General features: G+C 41.0%; 1 protein-coding gene across 1 annotated transcript; it reads right to left on the bottom strand.

Annotated features, from left to right (window-relative positions):
- Positions 1-511: 511 nt before the first annotated feature.
- On the bottom strand, positions 512-20,041 carry abtb2a (ankyrin repeat and BTB (POZ) domain containing 2a). Its single transcript, XM_030794183.1, has 17 exons — positions 19,192-20,041; positions 8,370-8,519; positions 6,988-7,195; positions 6,721-6,873; positions 6,419-6,584; positions 5,885-5,974; positions 5,522-5,623; positions 5,251-5,347; positions 4,457-4,592; positions 3,463-3,680; positions 2,915-3,093; positions 2,572-2,677; positions 2,268-2,370; positions 1,911-2,001; positions 1,671-1,739; positions 1,126-1,239; positions 512-694 (listed from the first exon to the last, which is right to left on the bottom strand). The coding sequence occupies exons 1-17, from the start codon at positions 20,039-20,041 to the stop codon at positions 512-514; spliced, it is 3,015 nt and encodes a 1,004-aa protein (XP_030650043.1).
- Between the last annotated feature and the right edge of the window lie 69 nt (positions 20,042-20,110).

Here is a 20,110-nt window from a genome sequence, read left to right as displayed (position 1 = left end):
TTCATATAGAGCAATCTTCTGATAACTGACTCTTCCTCAGAGCTTTGTGCTAAACTATTCATTTATATTCTACACTAACAATTGTACCGTGAGCATTAGATATGACTTTTCTGTCTGGGGATTCCCATTCAGCAGATGTGCTCTGTCTTGACTGATGATGGATGGGCTGCATCCAAAACTTTTAATCCACATTTCATATCACAAGCACATCTGGGCAGACAAAAGTTCTCATTATTCAAAGCGTTCTCATTTCAGCGAATTCTCCTCGTCTCAGATGGAGGACCATGGCTGTGACCCAAACACCCCAACAACTTTCCTCTGAATGATGAATAAATACTCCTTCGCTACTGGTAAAATGATTGAATGAATGAATGAGTGAATGAACGAATGGCTGATGTCTCTTCAAGGAACTGTGTCTGGTCTTCCAAACAGAGTCTTTGTCTCTGTTCCTCCATACTGTGTGTTATGGTATGTTCCTGCTGTTGTCCCAGGGCTGACAGGATTCTTAAGTTCATCTAGAAGCAGAGAGAGAACGGATTCTGGATGCCAGTGTAGTTCTCAACCCCTCGAGCATGTCTGGGCTACAGTTTGACCCAAACAGAAGTTCTCTAAAGTCCTCACACAGGAGCAAGTCTGGCATATTCTGTAGAAAGAAGCCCTCACAGAAAAGACTCAGCTGTGTTGCTCTGCTCACCTATTTCATAAACACAGCAAAAACACACACACACACACACACACACACACACACACACACACACAAGTATAAGAACATTAGTGAGGTAGTGGCCATTGTAAAAAATCACAGTTGAGGTCCTTGTATATTTTTAATTAGTGATCTGATGGAGGTCTTTACACTAGATTTACATTCGTGTCTGTACATGCAATATCGTCATATCTTACCCCAGGTGACAATAGATGTTAACTATGGTTTAGGACGATTAACCAGTTCATTGTTCAACACTGTTCAACCGTTCAGCTTTTCACATCATTCTATAGAATTACATCCATAGTCCTCTGACTGTCACGGCCTTTTGTGCTGAGCTCTACACTATACTTGTCCCAGTAAAGAGGTGAAATCAGACTGCTAACTTTGGGTTGTTTGATTGAGGGTGGAGGCATTCTCACCTTGGCAGTATGGTAGATACTGACAATGTTGCTAGTGTTTACAGCCTGTGAACAAAAAATTTCACACAGCCTCTTCAAGGCCTTCAGCTGGAATGACTGAGCCAAGGGTAAGAGCTGCAGACAGAGACACAGAGAGAGAGAGAGAGACAACCAATGTTTCTTAAGGATATTAGAATTAGATTTAGTTTTTTTTAAAAGGTAGAGTGTATGGAGAAAACAATTCCAATTTTTTCCTTATCCTCTATTGTTCTTCTCATTTAAATCTGACTCCACTGGACACTGCTGGACAGTCTAAACAGTTTCAATGTATTAATTAAGTAGACTTACGTTCACGATATGATTAGCTACATTTGATTTGGGCAAAATGCCATCACTGAATCTTCATTATAACACAAGTCACTGAGAGGAAAAATCAAATGCCCTAACCCTCACTGCCAGCCAGCGCTTTCCCACAATACCAAGCTGGACCAGTATTAACGCTGTGGTTAACATCACTTTTCAAGATGAGTGTCACAGTCACAAGTGCTTGGACAAGCTGGTCTTACTTTTAACAAATCAGGTCCAGAGGCCTGGACACACGCAGTCCCTCCACTGTATAAATGGCTCATCATTAACTGGCAAGAGGAAAAACAGAAGGTCAGAAAAGTGCACAGTCCTCAGTCATAGCTAAACTTTAAAGCCATGTGTGGGATACGACGGTGTGTGTGTCTGTGAGTGAGAGAGCATGTGCGCTTGCGTGTGTGTGCGCGCGCGCATTTGCGGATGTCAGTGTGTGTATCATATACCTGAAACGTGCTATATTTGATGTCAGTGATTTCTATCATTTTGTGATCTGTGGTGCCATTTGTTCTGCAGGGGCCAAGCAGATCTCTGAACCTGACCGGGAAACAGGAGATGAGTACATAAAGATGCTTCCTCACATCAGCAATTCAAATATCATTATCAACAAGAATGTTGGTCAACAAGTAAACCACAAACAGTCCAGACGTATTATACAACAATCATCATACTAGCAGTATATCCTATGTGTTTTTTCCATAATACAGTTTTAAAGTGTGACAGTCTATAAACTGTGCAGACTGTGACGTGTGAGTGCGGGGTTATGTTTGAGTGAGTTTGCTTAAGGTGAGAGAGAAGCTGACCTTGGAGAGGCAGACATGAGGAGAACCTTGTGAGCGTGGAATGGCTTGCCCTCCACCATAAACGTCACGTCAGACATCTCTGAGTTGTTCAGAAAATGAGCATCTGTAGAGAACAGAGAGAATTAATACAATCAAACAATTACAGAATTACAGACTTCACCATATACAGCAAACTATTATATAAAAGTGACTCTACTGAATATGCGTGCTTTCAAAAATCAAATGTATGTATGCATTTAAGTGTAAGTGTATGCATGCGTGTGTTGACCGTTAGGTGTCACTACGAATGGAAAAACTGCATTACCCAGCTGTGCCGTGGACATGTCCTTCTCTTCAGGGATTGGTGGAACTGGTGTGGAGCCATAACATTGACTAAAGATGGTGGCTAGCTGCAAGCATATCTCCTCACTCTGTGTAAAGGGGAGGGGTTGACAATATTACAATATCTGAAAGACAGTGATGAGGATTGTGCTGAATGAAACTGAAAAATCTTTTTACGGCATATTTTTAAAGCCCTAGCACCACGTCTGTACTCTTGACTGGAAGCATCTGAGCATGGCAAAAAAAAAAAAACACTGTTCCATTTTCCCTGTGATGTCATGATAAGTCGATTTTTTAGCGTTGGAAAGGGGTTGAGGGGACCGTACCGTGCTGGTTCTGAGGATGCTGAAGAGCAGAGGAAGACCGTCAGACAGAAACTCCTCACTGAACCGTTCTTCTCCAATGCAGCTGAAATCTCTGAGGAGAGAGAGTGTGAGCTCAGCCCGGCCCTGCTCCTGTGCAGCGCTCACACACTGCAGCCACACGCACAAACGCCACGGCACACCTGACACACACACACACAGAGCCGAGAGGATAACTTTTACCCATGTTTAACATGTTAAAAATATATTCAGTCTTACGCTTCATACTACTTCCAGGATTAAGTTTAAGAACATTAAGTGGTGGCGTAGCACCTGTGAGGACTTATGGTTTTATTTTGATAAAAAAAAAAAAAGACCACATTGTGGACTCACTAAACCAGATTCCCCAAGATGGCAATATAAAGGTTCTTTAAGAAATATTTCAGCAGAGCAGTAGAAATCCTGTGTTTACAGTTTCAGTCTGTTTCCAATTAAGAATGGGTTGCTTAATGGAGTGAATTGAAACAGTACTTTGTATTTTTAGAAGTGTGAGTGAGTGGTGAGAAACACACCCAGTGCTCTGATCTCCATGGTGATGTCCAGATACCCATGCTCAGAGCTGTGTAGACTGGCTTCCTGCAGGGCTCTGATTCGAGCTTTACACAGACCACGAGCCTCCCCATCACTCCTCCCTCCTGCACCTCCCACCTCCTCATACACTCCCTCAGCGAGGATCTCCTCTAGAGACAGCACCTCCTCCTGTTGAATCAGCAGCCTCCGCAACACATTCCTGTTAGACAACCCAAGCAACTGTGTTTCTTTACGAAAACTGACCTGATTCAAACTACTCTACGCAACAATACATTGTAACTGATTTCTTTTTTATTGATTTTATTACTTGTTTATTGTTTTGGCTGTTATTAAAGATCTGCAGTCAGATTATGGGCAAATGTGTTACACAACACAGTATCTTATGAGGTTACGTTTACTTCAAGGTAGGATGTTAACTGACAGTGGTTTGAAAATCAAAAATGTTTGTTGACTCTGCCTCAAATGATTACAATATTTAAAAAAAAAACAAAAGCAATACTCAGATTGACACATCATTTTCATTATAATCCCCATCTTTTAATAGTGCAAATATGTGTACAGACTCAATTCTCTGCTGCAGACACTGACATACAATAAGACTGTGTTGATTTCCAGCACTCTAAGCCTAATCACAGACTTCTCCAGTCCTATTCCTCTGACACACAGCTTTGCACATTTACTGCAACAGCACACCTGACTCCACTCATTAACTAATTATGAAGCTCCTGATTAGCTAAAGCACGCGTGTTAAAGCAGGTAGAGACCTAATATGTGCATAATTTGCCTTGCAAGAGCAGGATTGGGAAACAATGCCTATGAGTGGGAAATAACAGTTTAAGAGAGTGTGAGGCTAGAGACTGTGGGAAGCTGTAATGTAATTCATGTGATGTGTAGTATAAATGTAGTGTCTGTTGGCTGTAATGTAATGTTTGTTATCTGTAGTGTAATGATTTGTAATGTAATGCTTTTTTTTACCTGTGTCCATGTGCTGCAGCGAGACTGAAGCAGTTCATATCCTCATCGAGCGATGATGTCAAAGAGGTCCCACAATGCATCCTGAGCATTGGATCAGCACCTCGGGACAGCAAAAGACTCACCATCTCATAGTTCCCTAAATAGGCACACACACACACGCGCGCGCACACACATACAAAGAAAACAAATTATACTCTTTGTCTCTGAAAATGAATAAGCCTCATTCATATAAAATTGAAATATTATAAATCTATACCTCTTCAATTTACAATAAAATCCACCGCATTACACTCCTGAACAGCTACGTCAGTTTACCTCGATTATGTCCCATAAACATGAGTGTGTTTCTTTTTGGTTTTTTTACTGTGCTGGCAGCTGCAGTCAGCACAGTAAAATCTAAGAAAGCTATGCGCTGTAATTCTGTAAATTTTGCAAAGTGTGAAAAGAAGGCAAAATGCTGACACACTTGTGAGTTTAAGTCATTAGTCTTGGAGTACTATGAGTTAGGGTTGGTAACGTGGTGTCAGTACTGTGGGTTCACATCAGCACAGTTGAGGCAGAACTGTGGATTACAGTCAGAGCTATTGAGTCAGTGCTCAATATTAGAGCCAGTTCCATAGAGTCGGTGCTGTAGAATACAATAAGCATTGTTTTAGAATCAGTTTTGTGGATAAGAGTCAACGCCGTGCATTAGAGTCAGTTCTGAGGAGTCAATACTGCATCTCAGAGTCAGTATTGTAGGGTCGGTAATATATGTTAAACTCAATCCTGCATTATGTTGCTGAAAGGCCCACCTGCTGCCGATGCCAGCTGAAGAGGAGTTTCTGCAGAACTGTGGTGCCCAGCTCTCATTGCGCTCCCCTCAACATCTGCCCCCATGTCCAACAGCAGCTGTAAATTATACAGGCTTCACTGTCATCCCATAAAACATAGATATTTACAATACAAACACATTACACCTGCTCGAACAAAAGAGCCTCCTTTATACAATTGTAAAGACATTGAAATGGATCTCCAGTTTGTCTCCTCTGACCAACACAGCTTACATGGTGTAAAATGTCTCACCTGCACCACGGGTAAATGTCCGTGCAGCACGGCAAAGGTGAGGGCAACCCAGTTGCGAGTGTCTGGGTGCACAGAGGGGTGTTTGGGAGAACAGCTGGGCACCTGAGACAAACGTGTAACAGAACAACTCTGACACATATGTCTTAAATTATATCACATTCATATTGTATATTCATTTATGTTCATCACCAACATTTGAATTATTAATATTAGCACTCTAGGCAACAGCTGGTCATCAGATCAGTCATTAAATGACACATTCCACTTTTATCACAGATTATGACGTATGCAGAAGTCATAGCACAATCTGGTGCTGTGGTAAAACAAATGTAAATGTGGAGAATTGATATGAAGAGTTCTTACTGCTACGTCCAGGTTTGCTCCAGCACTGATAAGCATGTGGACAAGAGCTTCATCTCCTGCTGAGCATGCGTACATCAGAGGGGTCATTCCCTGCACACAGCCACAAACGCAGCCACAAACCCAGATGTCAAAGGTTACTCATATTTGCAGCAGTGTTCCTGAGGACACACGACTTTGGACTTCTTAGGTCTTTCCCTGGTATAGCACAGCTGATTCAACTAATGATGCAGAATGACTGGCATAGTCAGGAGAACTATCTCAGGAACTTTGCCCAATTTACAACCAAACCCTTTAGTGTCAAATGACTGATTTAAGAAAACATGTTGTCAACATTCAGTGACTCTGAGGGTTCTGTTTTTTGATACATTGTCTAATTATTTGCCTAATAACACATAGAAAAGGAAATTTCATGCTCAATATGAACTTAAATAGTATACGGTGTAGAGGAAGTATACGGCACCTATCTATTTCTTAAAATGTGTTGTGGCCAAGGAGTACAGACTTATAGTGCACTTTCAGGTGTTGATTTTTCACCTGGTCATCCATAGCGTTGACTCCATCTGGCCCCAGCAGCTCCACAGCCTGTGCGATCAGATCAGTTCGTCCACAAATGAGCATGCGGAACCCCAGGTCCAGATTAAACTTCGCTATGGCTGCTTTAGAGTTTAAACGCTTAAAGGAGCTAAAACAACACTCTGGCCTGAGGGTGAGCGAGAGAGAGAGAGAGAGAGAGAGAGAGAGAGAGAGAGAGAGAGAGAGAGAGAAAGAAAGCGGGATGGGTGAGTTACTGTAGTATGGCATAGGACATAATCCATATGAAGTCGGTATTTTCTTACTTTAACTGTCTGGGCTCACAGTCCAATCCTGGGAGGAGGAGTCTGGCGGCCTGACGGACATCGTCGCTGTCTACCAGTGAACTCTTTCGATGCTCCGCGTGTACTATAGAGGCACGGATCCACTCCATCAGAGGAGGCAGCAGGAGAAAAGGCCTTTCAGTGAGACAAAAAAAACTGCAGTCATTAACTCCGATATTTATAAACGATTAAACTGAATGAGATTTGGGTCATAAGGGGTCAGTTCTTGACTCAGGGATCTAATCATACTTCTCTTTTTTCAGAGTGATGGCAGGAGGCTCCAGATTGGGGTTTTCCATCGACTCCATTTGTGGGCTGTACAGGAAGTAGTAGAGTGTCCTTAAAGCGTCTGGGGACCAGGATACGCTCGGCACACAGGACGATCGACTAGGACTGGAGACAGGACGGCTACTGTTCAAACGCTGTATGTGGAGCATGGCTCGAGACACCAGGTCGCCTGGTGATACAGACACAGACACACACACACACACACACACACACACACACACACACAAAAGAGGTTTTACATATATATCTATACATAGAAACAAACATAGTCATTCAAATCCAACTGAAGCCATTGCATCATTCTGTTTCTGCTGGTCTCCAATTTTGGTCTAAAATGTCATAATGAGATCAGACTCAGGCAGGACAGAATGCTGAACTTGCCATCTTTACTGTACTCTTCTTAGAATAAAAAAAGGCTGAAGTTTTCCTTAGAGAAAGAGCAAAAAGAGATGTAGAAAGACAGAGAAATCCAGAGACATTCTCCTCTCTATGTGTATCTGTGTTAATCATTAGAGAACAGGTAGCCAGCAATGAGATTTAGTGACCTCTGATCCACATGTGTGGATCAGATCACAGAGGAGAAAAACAAAATGAGTGTGAAACCAGAGAAACAGAGGAGAGAGAGAGAGAGAGAGAGAGAGAGAGACAGACAGACAGACAGACAGACAGACAGACAGACAGACAGAAAGATAGAGACTGTACAGCAAGAAGAGGAGACACAGAAATGTACAGGTACTAACTAAGTGTACCGTGAATTTTGACCTTTACTCAGAATTTGCATAAAAACCATTTAGAAACACGGAGCACATTGCTCCATTGTGAATTTGTGTAGAAACACACTGACACATTGTAGCTTAAACACAAACTATACCTTTTATGCAATAACTACCTGTGCAATTAGCTCATAAATCAATGTGTGTTTATTTATCTGTCTGAGGCACAAAGGAAAGTCTGTTAAACACGTGTTTGTTCATATGTCTAGCCCTTGGCAATCACAGGGCACAAAGAGTGTGTTTTTTCATGAACACAGGACCTGTTTTGTAGTTTTTATACAAAGAGGGAGTGTAGGAGCTCCCCCTAGAGGAACCAAATCCAGTTTCTCAATGAACAGCACCATATATTCTTTTCAAAGAACAGTTTACTATACACACAAAACCCTTGGCAAAAACCAAAGCAGGAGTTTCACATCAAGGCTGCATTAAGATCTCTATGTATATAAACCTCTTCATCGCTTAGAAGTTATCGCTGGTTTAATGACACAGATTACACAGATGGCTTGAGAAGAAAAGTGTTTGGGTTCAGCCGATGACCTGAGGTGTAAGGAGAGTAATGTCAGCTCTTACTGAGTTCTGCAACAGTGCCCACACAGGTGGCCAACAGAGCCTGCTCAAGGGTCCGTAACTCCAACTGTGTGTAGTTCTCTTCCTGAGTCTCCAGTCCACAGCCCTGACCTGCTGTGTATGGGCTGAAACAGGCCGGCAGGGACAGTTCACCTACACACACACACACACACACACACACACACACACACACACACACACACACACACGTACATTCATATACACGTACATACATATACAAACACACACAAGCACAGCACAAACAAGAAAAAACAAGGACATAAGTGAGAAGGAGATTGAATGTCACTCTAGAGAAAATTACTCTGTTATCTGAATTATGAACTGTACATTACATCCATTATAACTGATTTACTGGATGAAGGTCACAATAACTTTTCTACATTACTTTAGCCATGTACCGCAATAGCTGTTAGCATAAGTACTCAATTTCTTCTCCAACTTTTATGGTAGATAAGTGATATCTAAGCATAAATATAGTCTTGATTACACAGAGATTGGAAAACATATGAAAATCAGATGCGGCACAATAGCTCCCACTTTAGTCCTTAGTGGTTGTAACGGTACCACACTTGGGCCCAGTGCCTTGATCTTTTCCAGACAGCCATTACCAGTCCATTAGGATGTGTTCCAGCAGATCAGCCAAATTGCCGTAGAGAAACCGCTGCACCATTAGAGATAAGCAGAGGAGGGCGGAGGTCTAGCCAACACTTCCTCTGTAGAAACCCCCTGAGACATCTCGTTCCTCTCACAACCTTTTCATCACTCCATCCCACCACTACCATTCTCCACATCCCTTCTCTCTCCTCCTTCCTCTATTCTCCCTCTGTTTTTTTTTTCAAGTTCTCCTTCTTTCTGTTCTCTCTCCATTTCCCCGAATTTTTCTCACTGCACCACACAACTGCTATTCTCCACTAATCATCAAAACATTATCTGTTACTCTTGCTAACTTCAGTATGATATGATATGTAATGTTTTATTCATTAGTTTGTTTTAACTGCCTGCATAAATATTACTGAGGCATTTTGCACCAATATTTGAACGAGTGGGCAATAGTTGAGAGGGAGACCTCACTGTCACTGATTTAAAGATCAAGGCTGAAATACAGTACATCTCCCTCCCTAACAGTGTCTGCAGACACATAGCTAACGTCTCACTTTATATTGATGAGCTGATGTGTTTTACTGCTCTAGTGACTGAAATAAAAAGCCTTAGGTGACATGTCTGAGCTAAACTGTGATGGACTTTTGTTTTGTTTTTTTTTAATGTGAAAGACAGACATATTTGCCAAGCTCTGTAAAATAACTTGGGACACATAAAATAATGAAAAAAAAAAGAAGAAGAATATAACCATTTGGTGATGGATGGAGTTGAAGCTGAAATGGGAAAAGGGTTTTCCTGTCCTTTTTCTGGTACCATGATTATAAAGCCATACTGCTCGATCTATCTACTTTCAGTGGAACAAGAAATGATTTAAATGGAGTCTGAATACCCATTCTTTTTTTTTCTCTTTTTTTTAAAATAAAATCAAGGTAAATCACTGTCCATCCCCTAACAAAAATGTTTTGCTCAGTGAATATTTAGCTTTTATCCAGATGTTAGACATTTAATAAGCTGAGACATGTTCCTACTTTTTTCTTCCACGGATGGGTGGGGGGGGGGGGAACACTCATCTGAGGGCGGGGTTGTGGGGGGTTCTCTGAGTGACCATACTCACTCTGTTCAGGAGAGCAGACTGTGGCCCTGTGTTAGCCCAAAAGTCCTGTGGCTTTTGTGCTAAAACAGAAGAGGATTACTCCACTATTTGCTGACTCCTCCATTGATCACAATAGAGAAACCTGCTCTCAGGGGGAGAAGCTACAAACCCAGGGCATGACAAGCCTCTGGTACATTCTAGTAACACAGCCAGGGAAGCTTGTCAATTAAAGGAAGAAATGGAACATAGCAAATCGACCACAGTTAATCTTCCCAGTGTGCAGCTTACTGGAGCAAAACAGATTTCACTTCATAGATCTGACACACAATGACGATTAGAGTGTAATTACTCGTGCAGGGCAGCATTCATTCATTCATGCATGCATTTATTCTGAGCACTATGCGTTACATAGGCACTGAAATGACTATATAATTCATAGATAATATTTTTCACACTAGGGAATCTGCTGTGTGTAAACGGCTGCGAATTTACGAGGGGCTGCAGAAATTATACCTGAAATATTCACTAGCTCCCCACACATCAACTCAATCATTCACTGGCGCCTGAAATTTGAATTAGCTCACCACCACAGATGTGTGTCCATGAGTCCAACAATAACAGAACATATTTTCATAATTATTTTTAGATGGTTCTGCTTTATGCATAGAGCCCTAATCATAACATACGGACATTAACATTTCACATTTCAGTGACAGCATCTATGTTAGATTACAAGTGTATCCAAATCCCAAGATTTAATTTTGCTGTAGTTTGCACATCTGTACATTAGTAGTTCACAGTGACATTGATAAGAAATCAGACAGTGTAAACAGATCTCTGTAAAAACATCCAGAAGACCGTCACTGGTGACAAATACAGTTAGCATTGTCTGGGTTTTCTACGGGCACATGAGTGGTCATATTTCTCCAGTGACTGCACTGCACAGGTCACGGTTGTTCAGTAAAATATCCAATTTTAGAACCATTTCATACCCAGCGTTGCATGTGAAAGTGTGTGTATGTGTGTGTGTGTGTGCGTCTGAAGAGAAGAGTATTTGCGCACGTAAGAGTAGCTGAAGAATTGGGTGTGTTCTGCAGCTGAACTGACCATAAAGCCACAGGCAAGGCCCCACCATCCACACACATTCACCCAACACACATCCACCCAAATCACTCTCCCATACACTGCCCTGTATGTACACACACACACACACACACACGCACACACACACACATATACACACCCACACACGTCTGAGGCTGTGAGCTGCGTCATAGACAGGCATGCTCAGACGTAAACACACACACACCCACACACACGCTCACACACACACATAAAATTATAGCCCCAAACCAGTGTGAGAGATGTCAGATGGGGGATTGTATTCTTTGAGACTTCAAACTTTTTTTTACAAAGCCACTCGTAAAGAGAAACCCGAATCATCCTTACTGAGCTTCCCTGCTGTAGAATACTTAAAGAAACCATGTAGTCTAGGTTTGCTTATTACACCCTTCACTGCCTGTGATACTGACACTGGCAGTGTCTACTTAAGCCAGATTCACTTCCTCACCTTCATGTTGGTGTCCTGACAAAAGACTGTGGATTCCAAGTTTTTCAGTGTGGTTTGAACTGGTGTCATGGGTTTAACTGGGAATTTGCAAACCAAAGAAAAATTTTGTTTTGGTTTAAATTTGAACACGTTTTTTTTTTACATTGAACTAATCTGTAAATGAAATAATTGTCAGAGTTTTCTTTATGAGTAATACAGCACAGAGTTTCACTTGAGAAAAAACACTGGCTCCATCTGAAACATGTAACACTACAGAAGTACAAAGACTCTAAATATAGGCCCAGTTCCTCTCAGTACAAAAGGCTCATTATGACGAGACATAAACAGATTCAAATAAAACTGCGGAGGATTCTTGTTTATTTTGAAAGAGAATTATATTGTTGTTTGAGAAGGGTAAAGAAACACAAGAGCTGTTTTCACACAGCCCAGACCAAAAAAAGAAAGCTTTCTTTTCAAATCCCAAAAGCATAAGGACCAATCACATCAATTTCCCCAAACAGCACTGATGAATCTGTGTGCCTGTGTGTACCCCTCATATGTAATGAGCTGTGGAACAGTGGGCCACTCACCACTCAACGGTGCCAAACAACACTGCCATTCTGATCCATTCACAATGCCTGAAGTGTTGGGCAGGTGTGGCTAACCAGTCCTCAGGTTAAATGGGAACTGGGGTGAGAGTGTTCACTGAATGAGATCATGAAGAATGGACTGTTATCTCAAACTGTAGGGAGACTGTGTGGTTTATGTATATATATACACATATGAGTGTGTGTGGTGTGTGTGTGTGTGTGTGTGTGTGTGTGTGTATCTGTGCATGTGTGTGTTTGGGAGGGGGGTTGGTTTTGGGCAGTCATGTGTGTCTGTGTATGTATGCTGGACACGTTTGCCAAACCCTCAGCTCTCCAGAGGATCAGACTGGAAGGATAATAACTTCCTGAACTCATTTTGCTCTAAACTCTGTGTATTTCCCCTGTCTGCAGACGCGAGGTCTGAAGCATCTGAATTTAACTTGCAGAGAAAAACCATTGTTCCTCCCAGGCCGTCAAGAAAAGAGTTGAGGTTATAGAGGAAAACATTTACTCAAACATTAAATATGCAAAAACTGAGACAATTAGAAACAAAAAATGTTATATCATAACAAATAACCCAATAGCTTGCCATGTAACTGCTCTTGCACGAGCCAAAAAAACTTTTCCACATTTTAAGGGTTTCAGTAAACTCTGCCCTCTGTGTAACACATTAAGGCAAAACTTTATGAAATCAAACCACATGATCTAAAACTGAACCATCTGGCAAAAGTCACAACATGTTAATATTGTAACATGTCTTTTATTAAACTGAGTGGTGCCCTCTATCATTGTAAAGAAAGCCTGGTCTCACTCCACTGCTAGTGTCTCAGTGACTCAGTCCATGGTTGAAATCTAACACGTATATATTTTTTTTAAATACAATATTTTAAACGATCCATGACCTCAGCTATTGAAATCAGCCCGAATCGAGAACTGCCTCTCTCGATTATGACGTGCCGTTAACTAAAACTACTGCAGGACACAAGTCGAGGGCTAACGTTCTGTTTATGATCTCTTAACAGAGATACACAAAGAGATTACAAGGCATGATCTCTCTCTCTCTCTCTCTCTCTGTCTCTCTCAGCTGGCCTTTGACCCATTCACCGACTTCAGTCTGACAGAGAGTGTGGGGGCAGAGTCAGGGCTGCCAACTGGAGGAGGCTTTGAAAAAACCAGCCAAGCGTTTATCCTGAGGTTCAAATCACCGACCCAAATGGAAACACCAGGAATGACTTCAGGCCATTTCTTCTGCGAAAACATGATCTCCATCTGTCCCCTTCATACGTCTATAAACATGTGAGACATTTTCCACTGAAGCAGCTATTTCAGTGACAAAGTATCTGTGAACCAATTTTTTAAGAACCATCATGTCTGTTAAATGGATTTCCTGATCTGAAGGTTGTACTAAGGTCAGACATCCTCTAGAGTGACAATATAATTACTTAAGGACTCTTTATCAAGCTCACGCAAGCTAGGAAGTTTGTCACTGAGAGATGAATGAATATTATATATTCTCCATTAATCACATGTGAATGCTACACACATATAACGTGGAGGATAGATAACTATGTACCATCCATCTTCCAGAGCTGGTCTGTAGTAAGTGGATGTTGTACCTTGGTTAAACAGGAGTGCAAGAACTCTCATGACCGTGGTTCACATGTTAAGGTGTAAAACACTTATCTGGCCACACAGAGTGACACTGCACAGCACCTACCCAGACTCCAAACACACACACACATACACACACCAAAAACTACAACATCCAGTATTACATCATCCACTATTCTGACAACTGCTACATTGCTTACTATATAATAAACAGCACCAAGTATTCCACCAATGTCTTTACCAACCTTTATCTACTAAATTATGCCATAGTGATTATAGAGTTGCATCAATTACTAGACCAACTACAATTATACTAACACAATAACTACATCACACACTACATTAGCTACTGCACTGATTGCTTCACCAGGTAATTTTGCTTCAAACATTTCCTTCCACATGAACTGTATGTTTCAACAATTCATTGAGAGCATACATCCAGTGATATTCTCTCTCTCTCTCTCTCTCTCTCTCACACACACACACACACACACACCTTTTCTCAGTCTATGTCTCTATATTAATGTTTGCTCCTTCATATTTAATGTATTATAATCCTTAAGTCTGCATAAAAATGGCAGATGAAGTGGCCAGAGATTTGGTTCTTTCATAGGTATTCAGCTGTGTTTAACTGGTACAATAATGGAGGTCAGTGGCTGGCCAAAGAGGGTGAGTGTTTCAGGTCATTCTCCCCAAACTGCATTTAAGTGTTATGAACTGTTGCAAAATACATTTAATTTAAAAGTTTTAATTGAACTAAATGGGTAATTTTCTTCACTGACAGTTTTACAGTAAGCTTGGAAAGGAGAGACTCCACAGTGGCCGTGATTGTTTTCCCCCAGTTGGCTTCTTAACACCTAGCTTACATTTCATTAGACTCTCTCCAGAGCTGACAGAAGTCATAAATGGACTATTCCCCGGTGAATGTGTGGGAAAGCATTTTAACTCTGTCGCATAAAAGCAGCTTTACTTTCAGTGTTTGACTCTATATAAGTAATTTATGACGTGTTAGCATTTCAGAGTTTACTACGTGTTGCATGGCTAAAGGCAGTGTATTAAGCTTGATGGGCATTAGAACAAAAACAACCAAGTAAGTAAGTTTTCTGAAAAAGAATTTTGTGTTTCACTACAGAGGTTCACATAATTACTGAAGCACTCTTCATTGTAGTAATTGCTTCAAATCATTCCCTGTCATTGCTACCAGGGAAGCAATGAATTCCTCCACGGCCTTGAAGGTCTGTGACAACTAAGCTTATGCCAGACCTAAGAAGTCAACTCATAGTCAATCACATAGTTTTAAACTTGACATACTCATGTGTGAAGCAGAAGTAGAAATTTCAAATTCTCAGATTTAAATCGGTAATGTGATCCTGAATCTTAAACAGAGGAACATTTAGCTAAAATGAAAACCTGTCCAATACCTCATCAGCCAGACAGGACATAAGAGTCACAAATTCATGAAACAGCGGCTCGTCTGTGTCGCAGTGACCTGTAAAACTGTAGCTTGAACAACTTCATGATGCAAAGTGAGAGATACCTTTGCCAAAAACAACAAAAAAGCAGTGTTACTGCAGTATAAGGATGCTAACATTTGATACCACATAGAAACAGGTGCCACTTGGTCTGAGCTGCCACAGTGAAGAGCTTAGGAGTATCAGTAAAAAGACAAGAAAGCTGTTCATAGGTTAGCTACTGCTGCCAGCTTTTGACCCAAACTCAACTCGACTCAAGGCTGATCACCACTACCAACTGTCTTATAAAGTTGTGTACAGTTGATAAGTCAATGTAAACTGAACTTAGTCTTGAGGAACGTATATTCAGCATTTTGGTCTTTTTTTCTTTTTCTTTTTCATTTCTTTTTTTTTTTTTTGTAACAAAGCATCAAGTTTTCAGCCCGCTGGGTGCTTTGTTCCATACTTCTGTGAGGTAAGAGAACACTGTTATGCTTGCCTTGCTGTTATCTTTGAACACAGCTGAAATCAGCTATTTAACATTGTTTGCTCCCTGTAACATCTGAAAGGGTTCTTACAAAGAGGATAAAATCCTTACATTGCAAGGAACCAAAACCAACAATAGCTTCAAAAGAAGTCTGCTCTATTTCATCTTTTACAAATGTAATTATGCTTTAATTGACCGTGACCTGGAAATTCCCTAATTTTTGTGGTTTGAAACAAAGCTAAAAGACGTTTGGCACTGTAGACATAGTGTTTTATGATGGCAATTAAACAATGATGATGGCGAGGCACATTTCATAGCATAACTGAAGGCTTCCCACCATTTCAGTCTCCGTAAAACAATCTCTAATCCTCTCAGGTCTCTTATGTCCTGTGTAGCATTAGAGCATAGAGACAATCTAACGCCCTTATGCAGGGCAGAACTTTTTCATCTTCGTCTAGAAAGAAAACCTGAACCTCCCTTGCAGTGCACTTGGGAGTTCTACCGACTAATGGCATCTCAAATAAAATATCTTTATGGACCAGTCTGTTATATTTGTTATGAGATTTTCCACTGAGGAGATACAGGCATCCCCCTACAGTATTTACGTGTGCCTTAGTCTGCAGAGCACCACATTTTCAAAATCATATTTGTCATCCTGCCAAATCTTGGTGGTTTATAGGTATTTTTGGAGCAGGGTTTTTCCCAGTGGTTTACCACACTGCAGTGAAAACTTTCTCATGCCCTCAGAAGTTTTGAGAGCAAAGTTTGTATGAGTGATGGAACAATTAACATTAATTAACCATGTTTTTAGGTGTCCCACTCAAAGCAAGGGAACCCATTCCTGAAGGCCTATGGTAAATGACTGAGAGCCTCCACACCCCTTGTCGTTCACTCTAACTACACTCTACTTGGTGGGGTTAACCGAGTCGCCCAGCTCGCACAGTGACCGTGCACTTTCAAAGATTTGTACTAGATTAATTTGTTTCCTCAGGGTTCCCCACTCTCTGTTCCATCAGTAGATTTTGTTTAAAATAAAAGTCTGTTTTTTTAAGCCTGATTATTAAGCAGCAGACTGTCATTTCACATGTTGGTAATTATGACTGTCAGACACTGGTGTTTCCATGATTGACTTTTTAAAATGTCTAGTCCTCGCACAGCTCCAGGTCTACCTTTATCACTGATCCAAATTCATCCATATTTATCCAAATATAAAGAAAATGTATTTATTTATTTGTTTGTTTGTTTTCTTATTTTATCACAAATCTTGCATATACTCATAACTATTGCATATACTCATAACTACTTATGGGTGCAACTCCCAGAGCGCCATAAGGAGCACAATTTTCATTTTATCTTCTTACTGTCTCTGGTGTTCTTTGGATATCATAACAATACAAACTGTATCTAAGGAACAAAGGACACCATTAAAAACAGACAAAAATTATCGGCATTTATGCTGTTCTTGTGAGCACAATAAATATTCATTAATACAGACTCAAATGAAGCAGATTGCAGAATAGTTTCAGGAAAAGAAAGAGGGATATTATTGTTATTGGAGCCAGGGAGGTCATTTAGGCCTTAAAGGGTTCCAGATGTGAGTGTGTTCAGTACATGAGAGAGAAGCTTTTGTGTTGGGTCTGCAGAGTGTGCCAGCCATCAGCTTCTCTGCCACACACAAAATCCCTCTATCTGACAGTCACTCCATCACTCATGCATATAGGCCTACCAATCAGCCAAGAGAGAAGGCACATATGTGAACTCCCAAGAAAATTAAGAACTATTGAACAAGCACTATTTTGGAGTAGTTCCTTGTGTCTTTAACTATATTTTACAGAAATGTGGTGGTACTTAAAATTGATCCATATCTTTTTTCTCTCTTCTTTTATTTGTCTGAAAAGAATAGGAATCTCAGCAGCACTCCACTGTTTTCTGTAGTTATCATCACAGCTACAGTATGATAAAATCAATGTGTGTGTGTTTGTGTGTGTCTGTGTCTGTGTATATAGACTAGTAAAAATAAAACTTCAATTCTAGAACTCCTCAGAAGAGTTCTGAACCACCACAAAAGACAGCACTCTGTTTCAACCATTAGCTGTATGGAAGCTGTAGTTTTAGTTCTGTTCTATGCCTCCAGGGACGTTTTACTAATGCCTATCCGATTTACATTTTTTTTATAATAGGACATTTAAGGAAATCCACAGATTTCCAGGTAAATCTTCATCACTATAATATATTTTCTTTTGCTTTACTGCTTCCAGTCCCTGTTTTGAAACAATGCCAGGCAGAGTTGCTCTCCACAGGTTGGTCAATCAGAGAACAGCTCCTCTGGCTGGTTAAAACCAGATCATAGAGTGTGGAGTGAGATAAAGCCACCCCCCCCCCTCTCTATTTATATATATATATATATATATATATATATATATATATATATATATATATATATATATATATATATCCCTTTCTCTCCCTTCACTTTGTCTCTTTCAATCATTTGGTGTTTAGTTAACTACCACAAACAGACATTAATTGCAGTGACCAAACTGCTATTTAATCAGTGATCTCTGACCATTTTAACTTGGGAAAGGACATTGATAGAGAGAGAGAGAGAGAGAGAGAGAGAGAGAGAGAGAGAGAGAGAGAGAGAGAGAGAGAGATTGAGATTTTACCTGAATCTCTGAGACCTGAGGAACTGGCTCAGTAAACTAGTGAACAGTCACTGCTGGGGTCATAACCCAAAACCGCTTGTGTCACAATCTTACAGTGTTCGCGCAGCACCACAACAGATATCCCATTCTACTTTTTAGTGTTTTAGCATTTTTCGGTTATTCAAGACATTCATTTGCGTACGTCAGGCGATTCATATGTTTTGTCCTAAACCAAACGTTTCTTGAAAAGAAATACTTTACACGTTAACTCTGCTATTTTAATATCAAATGAAAATGGTGGAGGATGTGTACTATTCGATGAGTGTGTTCAGTAAAACTTTTTTCTTTTGCAGCGAGAATGCAGAAAACAGAATGGAGCCAATCGCAAACAGTTCCACAAGGCAAACAGTTCTCTACACTTTTTTTTTTTTTCATTTCAAACTGCTGCCGCTTCGTTGATCCCACTTTGTTCTGGAACTACTGCATCAATGAATCTGAAATTGACTGACGTAACACACTTGAGAAGGAAGGTGATTTTGTGTGCAGCACTTCTATGCAAGCGTAGTGCTGAACACACCCAGTAGCCTACCTAGGCAGATAATTACTATTTTCATAGAAAAGTTCAAGGAACAATGACAGTCGCGGGGAGTCTAAAATCTGGAATGTCGTCAGTTGCAAAGTATTTACCTGTCCTCTGGTGAGGACAAGTGAATTACTCTAAGAACTGTCAGTTTTACTTTTAAGAGTAAATCAAAAATACTGGTTTAAGATATCTTACCAATTGCATTTTTCCCGCAAATTAAGTGCTCGTAATGTTGAAGCACGCCATACAGTTCCGCGTCATTGTTGATAACTCCCTCAAGAGCATCAACTCCTGCCGGAGACCGGATCGGTCCGCTCTGAGCAGTCAGTACCCGGGCACCAATTTCCTCTACTAAGTTTTCCATGCAGGAAGCCAAGCAGATGGCTGCGTAATCATGAATGCGCACTGAGATGCGAGTGTCCACCATCCATCGGAAAAAGCGTCCCACTGATAAAGTCAGACAGCATCTAGATGATTTACGCTTACGCAGTGCCTCTCCAGAGCTCATGCTGTATAGGGAGATAGCCTTAACTGTGGCAGACACGCAACTTTCAGCAAGTGCCCAACTCAGTACCAGTCGAATGGCACTCTGAACTTCAAAGCGAGTGCAGCGACAATGCAAGACACTCAGGCGCTGCGCCTCTCTAGCGATCCGTAACAGTGCCCTTCGCAAGAGAAAAGACAACCTCCGAATGAAGTCTGCTGAGAAAGCAGCCTCGTCGCCAGCTACTTTACGCAAGATTGAGTCAATCTCCTCGTCTGTCCAGGGAAACTCCTCTAACTCTGGCAAACGGGGGCATTTGGAGAAAATGTCCTCCATGTCCTCCGGTAAAACCGTATTAACCGTGTCCCAGCTGTTGTTTCTGCTATTCATTGAGCCGGAGCAATTCCACCAGTTACCCCGGTAAAATACACCCATGCGGGTCTGAGAGTTGGACTTGGACGAGGAGCGGCTGAGAGACCTACAAGAGTCTCCTGCTCCATAACCCGAATCGAGTGTCAGATCTTCTAACGTTTTAATATTGGTGCTGTTTAATGCTGCCATTTCTGCCAAAATTGTTTCGCTCAAAAGTTGCGGTTGGTCTCAGTTAAACTGTTACCTCTGAAGAGCAAA

This window comes from Chanos chanos, chromosome 2 (assembly GCF_902362185.1).
Source record: "Chanos chanos chromosome 2, fChaCha1.1, whole genome shotgun sequence".
NCBI classification, from domain to species: Eukaryota; Metazoa; Chordata; class Actinopteri; order Gonorynchiformes; family Chanidae; genus Chanos; species Chanos chanos.
The sequence above is the reverse complement of the archived record's forward strand: the minus strand, read 5'-3'. Positions and strand labels throughout refer to the sequence as shown.

Excerpts from the sequence above, each read along its gene's own strand:
- abtb2a (XM_030794183.1), bottom strand. The coding sequence starts at position 20,041 with ATGGCAGCATTAAACAGCACCAATATTAAAACGTTAGAAGATCTGACA. Across the intron at positions 5,348-5,521 it reads GACATTTACCCGTGGTGCAG|CTGCTGTTGGACATGGGGGC; the intron begins GTGAGACATTTT and ends TATAATTTACAG. Across the intron at positions 1,740-1,910 it reads TCAAATATAGCACGTTTCAG|TTAATGATGAGCCATTTATA; the intron begins GTATATGATACA and ends TCCTCTTGCCAG.